At 40.2% G+C, this 10,217-nt stretch overlaps 1 protein-coding gene across 2 annotated transcripts; it reads right to left on the bottom strand.

Annotated features, from left to right (window-relative positions):
- Nucleotides 1-591: 591 nt before the first annotated feature.
- Nucleotides 592-5,502, bottom strand: LOC103452449 (uncharacterized). Of its 2 annotated transcripts, none has more exons than XM_070818703.1 (9): nucleotides 5,345-5,502; nucleotides 4,629-4,924; nucleotides 4,106-4,287; nucleotides 3,950-3,989; nucleotides 3,782-3,864; nucleotides 2,818-2,895; nucleotides 2,638-2,691; nucleotides 2,279-2,413; nucleotides 592-2,147 (listed from the first exon to the last, which is right to left on the bottom strand). In XM_070818703.1, exons 3-9 carry the CDS (start codon nucleotides 4,196-4,198, stop codon nucleotides 813-815), a joined length of 1,818 nt encoding a protein of 605 aa, XP_070674804.1. In that variant the 5' UTR covers nucleotides 4,199-4,287; nucleotides 4,629-4,924; nucleotides 5,345-5,502; the 3' UTR covers nucleotides 592-812. The 2 variants fall into 2 exon arrangements, with proteins under 2 accessions (XP_070674804.1, XP_008390162.1); XM_008391940.4 differs by having other exon boundaries at nucleotides 4,106-4,237.
- Between the last annotated feature and the right edge of the window lie 4,715 nt (nucleotides 5,503-10,217).

Here is a 10,217-nt window from a genome sequence, read left to right as displayed (position 1 = left end):
TATTTTGGGGTCTTCTTCGGAATCACCGCCTTCTTCATTTCCGTCACAATCCCATTTCCTCTCTGGTTCAAATGTACGGCCTCTCTCATCTAGGTGGCCTCAGGCCTTGTAGTACTATTTTGTCACCACTACTATACATAAGGCTATTGCAAGCAAGGAGAAAACCTCAAAAACAAAACGTTCGGCAGGGAAACATAGTTGTAATGTACTAGCTAGATATCTGCATAAAACCACATGCAGACTCCTTTATGTCAGGAACGAGCAACATTTGATAACATATTTTTCAATATGTTATTGTTTTCCACGTATAATAATTGAGTTAAACTGTATTAGATAATGTCTTAGCAAACGTGTGAATTTTATACAAATAACAATATCATTGTCTTGCTTTTAGTTTTGGCCGGTATTTTACTTTTTGGAAAGGGTTTCACCCTAATATCAATAACTATTAATTGTTTGTTTTTGTTATTTTGTTTTTCTTCTCCCGCGTTCTTAGCAGCTGTAGACTAGTGAATTAGCTCGCCGGACTGTTCGGTTTGCTTGGTCCCTTTTAACTGATTTGTAATATAAATGCGGTACTCTTTCGTACTCTTTTAACGAAAGGGAAACAAATCGATTGATAAAAAGGTAACGAAATGTGTTTCTAGGAAGAAGTTTTGTCCCGTCAGAAATCAGACAACAGCAACATGTTAATATGACCTGTAGACTACAACAACTCCAAATCCTTGTTTTGTTAGCTGCTTCACTAAATCCGAAATTGTAACTCCAACCAAGGCAATCAAATCGCATTAGTGTACATCAATCCCTTGCTTTCACATCTTTACTGGATTACCTCCCTGCTGTTGATTCGCGGAAGTGGGTGAGAATGGATCATAAAGTTGCTGTCCTCCTCCAGGACCAGATGCCGACTTGCCAGAGGAAAATGCAAGGTTGTTGAACTGTTGATTTGGAGCACGTGGGATCTCAGGTCTAGTTGCGTGAGCAGGATAGCTTTGCTGAATTTGAATGTAATTTCCTGGCCTTGGAGGCAGAGGACCTGGCAAATTGGGCATCCGGTGAGGTGGATTGAAGTTACTCGGTCTCATTGGTGGGTGTGGCGTCTGAGGTAGAACGGTACTGGATTCTAGAAATGTTGCAAGTCTGGGAGGAACTGAGGTGGCAGTTGAATTTCTGGCATAGGGAGCAGCAGACATATGAGCTGATGGATGCTGACCCATGTGGTCACCGAGTTGTGGTCTCGATAACACCTGACTGCCTGGCTGAGGAAACTGGAAAGACGGTGCTTGAGGTGCTGGAGACGGCAACATTGGTCTGGCAAGAGAAGCGTTATGGGCTGAAAAGTGACTGCTTGGTTGGGGAACTGTTTGGAAGGATGGATTCTGTGGTCGATGCGGCTGAAAAGTGAAATCGCCAGGGCTTTGAGCCGTCATCATTGGTGGTTTTAGGGGAGCAATATTTGGAACACTTCCAGAAACAGAACTTGGAACTCTTGCTTGCAGAGATGTAGAAGGAAGTCCTGCTTGAGGCAGTGGAATAAAAATAGAACTTGGTGCTGCAATAGGATGGTTTACAGAAGATACCATATTCCCCGTTGGTATATTTGAAGGTGGTGGCATGGACGCAACACCTGGTTGTGGAGCTGGTGGACCGCTTGACCATCCAGTAGAGCTCCCAGCAGGCAGTGGTCGGTTTCCCATGAATGTGAGAGGAGCTGAAACATTAGTTTGCACTGATGCAGGCTGGGGAGCCATATATGTATGCGGCAAAAATTGTGTTGTTGGTGGATTTTGTCTAGGGGAAACAAGAGATGGCGGAAGCCCAAATGATGAAGGCAGGTACGCAGGGTTGAAAGGTGATGTTGAAAGATGGGAAGGATTGTTGAGGTTTGGTCTCGAAGAATTCAGAGGAGTGAAGCCAGGCATATACATGGGAGTGGAAGATGGGCCCCTCGAGAGAAATGGACCACGGTACTGAAACTGCCCATCCAGTGGAGTTTGTGCCAGTCCTGGCAGTGGTTGTACCATTCCCTGATTTACCACAGTAGTTGGAACCATATTAGAGGTGGTAGTGTCCTGGACTTGATTAGGAACATGAGCATTATCAGCAGAAACTGAAGCACCTGTACTGCTAACCGCTGCCAGATTGCCCTATATGGAAAGTAATTATAAAACAATGCTAAGAAAACAACTGTAGAAATCATAATAAATAGCACGGAAGAGAAATTTTAAGAAACTGTTGGATGTAAAGCTTTCTGTTTAAAAATATAAATGAAACTCACTGATACAGAGGTGACTAAGAGCTCAATCACAGCAACCGCTGCATCTACTTTCTCAAATGTGTCAGCTGATATATGAACATATAAGTTTTCATATTCACCATGGATTTCACTCCCATCAGATGGTTTTATTTCAGCCTGCAAATAAGTTAAAGAATAAAAGAGGAAAAGGTCAATACTACATGATGCACATCTCGAAGCAACCATTCCACAATGGATTTTTTTTTTTTTTTTTTTTGTGCGTAAAATAATATGTTTAAGAAAGGATGAAAATGAGTAAAATTGATGATGAGGAGTGAGGACTCTCAAATTTATCTTCATATTGATTCCTTACTGTTCTATATTATTTATTGAATAATTACCTTCTGTCCTGTCCCTGCTTTGGTACCATAGACTTGAATCTTGGCTCCGGTTTCCTTATTTGCATTGACCGATCGAGAAGAAATATAGAGAAAACACGACGACACAAAGATCATCAGAACAAGCACATGGTAATAACAAGTGTTTGGCATAACCGTCATAAGCATACACAAAACTCTTACCTTTTCTAATTGTTTCTGGTTATCACTTCCAGGACCATATATCAGGCCAACAAAATTGTATTTAGGATATTCTTTCACCTGAAAAGCATTTAAAAACATCTAAGCATCAGAATTCAAACACTGGCCGACTCAGCAAACCATGAAATTGGATAATATATACTCCCGTCTTTAGGTCCCACCCTCCACCCCTGGCCAGGAAACCTTATAAAAGTAATGGTAAACAAACATAGCAACCCATTGCATTCTATACTCAGTAATAAATTAATTGTATCCACAGTCCGTTCATCTCTGTGTGAAATAATGACATGTCAGCTCATACTAGAAGTCCTAAAAAGGCAGTTCAATGCATGTGGATTCCCGCAATGCGAGTTCAGGGAGGTAAAATATGGGCAACAATAGCCGTCTTTCTAGATGGACTGTTTTCGGAACACGAGCTCTCTACAACCTAGCCACTTGGTGAAAGTTCTTAAAACAACCAAATAATTCTTACTTATGTGAACTTACGATCAATATTATCAGGATTCAAACCAACACCGGTATCGCAAACCAACCTAAAAACGCTATGCTAAATATGCTTAAATGAGTAAATCTAAACTATTCCACCAGATTAATACGGAGTGTACCCATAAGTTGCAAAGCTTTAACCAGTTATTTCGAATTCATGTAGTACTCTATGGCCCATTCTTCACCACCCCTGAACCCCAAATTACAGCCAACCTGTTCAGATTTCAGATCCATACTTATCATTGTAGAAGTGTATGATAAGACTGCCACTTATGAGTCCAGGTTGAAATTCCACATACATGTTCTTCTTGGGTAAGTTTTATTTTAAATCAATACAACTAAGTTTGACAAAACATTTTCACACCATGATAAAATAACTTACATTATCTCAGTAGTTTGGACACATCTTAAAAAAAACAGTTAATTAGAAATGGGTTGCAGGACGAGAAGATAAACTTACAGGAATAGGGACTGTAGCCTCTTTCAACAAAGGTATATAATCAGGTGGGGCCTTGTAGCTTGGATTTAACTTTAATATCTCACCTGAGTATCGTCAAGAAAACAATAATCATGCAATCTATAATAAAACATACAGGAAGGTATAATCTAAGAAAGCTGTCAAACGCACCTATGGCTTCCCGCTTTTCAAGTTCCAACTGGTCGACATCCTACATCGATGAATATTATTATCAGTGCTTAAGAATAGAAACATCATTCAACATAGAAACGCAAGTAATCGAGAATAAATGAAAAAAAAATATGAGAACATGAAATGGAATTTTACCTTTGTATCAATTTGATGCTTAGAGGATTTGTGGTGCAGATCTTGAGGTGCTGATAGTAAGTCCTCAATCTCATCATTCTCATCCTCTAACATTCCAGATTTCAGCTGTTGTGTAATTTGATCCACCCGAGTCTGCTCAAAATTTGTACCACCAATCAGGCAGTAATATCACTTAGTGGCACCTGGAATGGGAGGTTTCCATGTGAACCATTCACACAGAAGACACAACCAGCATTTTAATACCCAATGTAAAAGGGAGACAATGAACTTCCACTAGCTGGAAATATTTATTCCTCCCACAAGTGGGGCGAGGAATGCCCTCCAAACCATAAATTTGAAATTTTAACTATATGGGGATGGGAACATGCAATTAGCGAGGTTTGACATTGCCCAAACATAAAAACGGGTAAAGTGGGAAAAAGATGCATAAACCAAGAACAAATTTTGATCTTAGAACTACGAAATAACATAGTATCAAACGAAAGATGACCAGAAAAGGACTTGCAAACAATCCAAACAATACCTGATAAGCTAAAGATCTTCCCTTTTTGACAGAAGCATCTTGGGTGAGATCAGGACCCCATTTTGTTTTCCTCTGAATCTGTTTCTTACTTTCTCCACTACCTGCATCACCGGCTCCTAGGTTTTTACTTCCGCGAAAGACAGGCACAAGTGAACCCGACAGCTTGTTTTTCGGTATAACAAACCCAGCCTTGGCAGCAAACATGGAGACCTTTTGTGTACCAGCTGATGATGCAGGTGTCATCGTTGTACCAGACATCTCAGCAATGCGACGCAGCACCAACCTTTGCAGTCATCCTGTTCTCCAATTCAATGGGCACATAAATGCCGAAAAACTTAAGAGATGAACCAAAGCTGGTAACTTTTAATCTAAAGATTTCACTTCAAATGACCAAACACTTATAAATTTCAGTATCTCCCTAAAGAGACAAGACAACCACGAAGTTAGGTAGAGAAGATACAATTTCAATTAGGGTTTAATTTCCCAAAGCCGTTGATTTCAATGGAACTGCAAATTGCTGACCTTAATTCAAAGAACTCATTGAACTCTAAAGTAATTAAAATACAAAACTGACTATTTAATTCACCCCACCAACTCCAATTTCTCTTCTTTTCTATTATTTTCCTCAGGTTTCTCAGCAGCCAAACAAAATTTTCCCGGAAAATACAACCTACCTGCCTAGAACTATAGGAAATACGGAAAGAGAGAGAGAATACCAGTGTGAGGATTAAGGAGAGAGATGATCAGAACGCTGCGTTTTGGGAGTGTAGACTCGCAAGTCGCAACCCAATTGCTATGCTCTATTGGTAAGCGTAAAGTCTCAAGAGGAATGAAAAGCGCGCAGAAACTCTTCCATGGAGTTTTGCCAGTTTACAGTTTTACCATTGACCAACACGAGAATGAATCGAGACGAGGGCCCGTCGGGTCATTTGGGCCCAACATGTTCCGGGCCTCAGTCCAATCCAAGATAACAAATACCATTTTGTTTGTAGAAAGTCTGAATTTCTGACTCATATTATCATATATTACTTCATTTTTCACATCACATGATATCATGTTAATAATTAATATAGTAAAAAGATGTTGTCTCCCAAATATTTTCATTTTCGTTCCTAATTGTATAGTGTAATTGTCGGCAAGAGTATATAATTTAGCTTATCATGAACTATCATATACCTGGGAGATTCGTTTTTCTTTTTTTGTTTTGGAGAACTTTGGCAGTACAAGAGAATTCTATTGATATGAAAAAAAGAAAGTTGAGTCTAATCAAGGGGGACATGAATCGTACTCTTCATAAGCAAAGCAAGAAGTTACACTAAAGAGTTACTTTCAAGTCATAAATTTTGTCAGCCCCGTGCATGAGCCAATTCCACAGCAAGAATGACAACATGAAACTTCACATAAAATGATTATCCCAAACTCTGGAATAAGCCACCAAAAAAATAATCTGTAAAATCTCAAAACACCCCACCACAAACCGCAAGACCCAATTTACCTTTAGTAAGATCATCCGTATTCATTTTGATCCAAGGACATAGAGAATGATGCCAAATAACTATAACTGTATAACAAGCTTACTTATTCAAAACACTATTGACATGACCAGGAGGATTTACTTTCAAACTTCACTTTTATTAAACAATGTAATTTTGAAATCACCGGAAGCTTCTTATGTTCTAGTCAATTTCACATTTCTACGTTGCCTTCCAAGGTGATAAGCTACTGTGCGCTTTAAGGAAAAAGGCATTTTATAAAATTTCAATGTTCCAATAAGATCATTGATGTAGACATGAAAAAAAGAAATTGGCTGATGCATTGCCAACGTCTTGGATGTATTGTTTTTTAATAAAGAAGGGGAGCAAGTGTTGAGTTTCCACTTCGACAAGACAAAAAGAAGAGGATCCAGTGTGGAGTTTGGATCCAATTTAGAAGCGGATCAAGTGTTTGAGTTCCCCATTTTGACAAAACAGTTGGAAAAAAAATTTCATTATGCTTAGAACACAGGTGATATACCACATATTATTATAAAAGTGAAATAAAATTTTATTTTTTAAGATGTTAAATTTTTAACACAAGCATTTCACCATTTATATAATGACATGTGATATATCACACCGTGTTCAGCACAAATTCCAAAATCTCCCCAAATGTTGGGTTTCCACTTAAAAAAAGAAAGAAAGAAAGAAAGGGAGGGATCAAGTGTAAAAGGGATCAAGTGTTGATTTTATAAGGGCCACCCTTATCATGATCCCTTCGTGCACGCAAGCATAGCTCTGCCCCAGGTGTATAAAGTCTACCATGAATTCTCTCATGGACTTAAAAATTAAACCATCACTCTCCCTTCCTCCCCAGCTGTGTAGGGTTATTAGCTACTAGTATGAACTACCATATTGCTAGTGCTTATCGGTGCCTTTGGGCATTTCTGCAGCAACTACTCAATAAGGTATTCATCAGCGCGTTGGATAATGATCTTGACCTAGAAACAATAGTACCGGCTGATCAACCACCACCACCGTTGCTGCCAGCCACTGCCGCCAGCTCTAGGACCAGGAAGCACAACTTAGACTGGGCAAAGACTATCGTGGTGTACTGCTTGTCGACAGCCATTGGAATGGCTCTCATTCCCATCCAACTTCACTCCAACCAGCTCCCTCTAACCTTTTGCTTTCTCGGTCTTGCAATCCTACTTGCCTTTGCTTGTATCATGGTTAGCAAATTTATTCAGCACTCCAACTCTCCACGGATAATAGTTCATCTCTTCCATTATTTCAAGGTCTTCTTCGGAGTCACTGCCTTCTACATTTCCGTCACGATCCCATTTCCTGTCTGGTTCAAATGTACGGCCTCTCTTATCTATGTGGCCTCAGGCCTTGTAGTACTCTTTTGTCAGCACTACTATAAATAAAGCTATAGCAAGCAAGGAGAAAACATCATAAACAAAACGTTCGATAGTGGAAACATAGTTGTAATGTACTAGCTAGATATCTGCATAAAATTCCATGCAGACTCGTTTTTTTATGTCGGGAACGAGCAACATTTGCTTTTTTAATATAAGTATTTTCTACATATGAAGGTCGAGTTAACCTGCAGTATTAGATAATGTCTTAGCATGTATCAATTTTATACAAATAACAATATTATTGTCTTGCTTTTGGTTTTGGCCCGTGGTTTACTTTTTAGGAAAGGGTTTCACCCTAATATCAATAAATATTAATTGTTTGTTTTTGTTATATTGTTTTGTCTAGCTTAATTTATGGATCACATCCTACGAAAAATCTTGAGTCAAGTAGCATGACCAACTTCACAAGATCAAAAAATCTCTTTATTTTAGTTTTACTCGACTCTTCTGCCTATTATAACCTGTATGAAAAATAATAATAAATAGTAACTCAGAAAGCGAAATGAAATAGATCGATTGATAAAATCGTGAAGAACTGCGTTTTTATGAGGAATTATGTCCTGTTAGAAATTAAATTACCGCAACATGTTAATATGACCACCTCTTTCTTACTTCTCCAACGGAGCTGACTACTTCCCCCAGATGCTGTTTTCTCCAACTTTTGATTTTTTGGAGGTTTCGGATGTTGTGGGGGTCTTCAGGGAATTCATGTAGGCTTTGTTCTGCCTTTGAACCCTCCTGACCATGGAAGCTCCCATTGGTTTGGTAGGTTGTCCGTTCTTCCCGACTACGTACCATTTTCGCTCGAGGTGGGCAGGATTTCCTTTTCTGACAGGATTTGTTATCCCATCAATCTTCTTGGTTTCCCTCCCCATCTGGCCATATTGAGGATGATCTGCACCCCTTCGTACTTTGGCCACCATATCTTCTGCCTCTTCAGAAACTTCATGGTTTCGAAATACTTCTGACAACGCTTTGGGTTGGGAATCACCTCCCAATCGTTGAAAAACGCTTCGGGAAGTGTCTTTTATTGTTGCCTGCCTGATCTTTTCGCGGGCTTTTCTTCTTTCATCTTCTTCCTTCCTCTTGATCAGCTCATGATCAATGAGGATTCCAGCCGGGGGAATTTCAAGCTCACACTCGCATTGGCACTTGCTACACATAACCATCCCCTTGATTATGGCTGCTTTTGGATACTCGGGCGATTTAATCACCCTTCCTGTAGGTTTTTCAGCCAATCTTTCTTCCTCTGGTTCCCATGTGATTCTTTCTTTTCCCTTCTCAGCCCATGTCATATTGATCATATTTACAGGGGCTTCTGAGAAGGGAACTGCAGGTTTGGCCATCATCATCTCTTCTGGCTGGCCGGCTCTAAGTCCTTTTCTTTCGGAAGGAACCAAGTCTGTATCATTTCTGGCACTCATGGAGGCTTTCTCCAATCTTTGCAACATTTGTAGCAACGTGGTTTGCAAATCTTCTGGCATTTTGACATATATCTTCTGATAAAAAGGGGGGATCCCACCGGGCGTGCCAAAACTATGTTCGCGTCAGGAATTTTCGTCGGGGATGTTTCCTGGCCGACGAGCACACAGCTCCCCGGGAGGTTGGCGCCGGTTGAGGGCTGCTGTCGGGCTTCTGCTTCACTGTCGGGCTTTGTCGGGCAAGTCTCGTCGGGCAAGTCTTGTCGGGCAAGACTCTTCGGGCAAGGCTCGTCGGGCAAGGCTGAAAGAGAAGGACATAGTTAACTTTGAGAGGTGTCTTTGTGGGGCCTTAGGTGTAGGCCTTGAGGATGCTCAGGCGTGCCACTGCCATCTTTAGCATGATAGATGTAAAAGGATGTCGAGTTTTAGTTGTATATATGTATATATCCGAGAAACCGTGTTAGTTATGACAGGTGCCTTTGTGGGGCCTTAGCTGTAGGCCTTGAGGCTTCCCATCATTAACTAAACCAATGCTCGAACACATCATATTTGTTTTCGTGATTGCAGGAGTTTTATAACTATTATACTTCTGATTACCCGAGTCCGAGAGGTAGAATGAACCCAAATAGGTGCCTTTGTGGGGCCATAAGTGTAGGCCTTGAGGCTTCCCATCAGAATTCGTTCTTATACTCAAACTCTCTAGATCGCAGAACGGAATGAATCCAAATGGGTGCCTTTGTAGGGCCTTAGGTGTAGGCCTTGAAGCTTCCCATCAGAATCCATTCCATGCTCAAGCGTTATATGATAATCATAATATAATAGAAATAAAACTAGAGGGTAGGTCGATTACTTGCGCCCCAAGTAATTTCGGACTTCTCGTTTATCAATGACTGTCGTGGATAGGTTAAGTCCACATAAGGTTCTTTTTTATGCCTTGAGGCCAAGGACTTTTAACTCATCAGATTTGCATGCCTGAGGGCTTAGGACTTGGATCTGGTTTGAACACTGAAGATATATTCAAATCGGATCCAAATACTGAGAAAGCCGTTTAATAGTCATATTGCTAGAAATAACTTGCATATAACTGGAAGTATACAACATATTGTTAGGCTTAATGAATGAAAAGACAAAAACAAAGCAAAGAAGGTCGGGCAAGGTTAAACCTTATCAGGTAAAGCTGCTCGTCTTGTAGGTTCCTATCTTTGTAGTTTTGTCAAGGGTCTGAGAGCTTAGAGAGGTAGAGGGAGAGAGAAGGATTACAAAAGATGA

Source organism: Malus domestica, chromosome 03, assembly GCF_042453785.1.
Source record: "Malus domestica chromosome 03, GDT2T_hap1".
Lineage (NCBI taxonomy): Eukaryota > Viridiplantae > Streptophyta > Magnoliopsida > Rosales > Rosaceae > Malus > Malus domestica.
The sequence above is the reverse complement of the archived record's forward strand: the minus strand, read 5'-3'. Positions and strand labels throughout refer to the sequence as shown.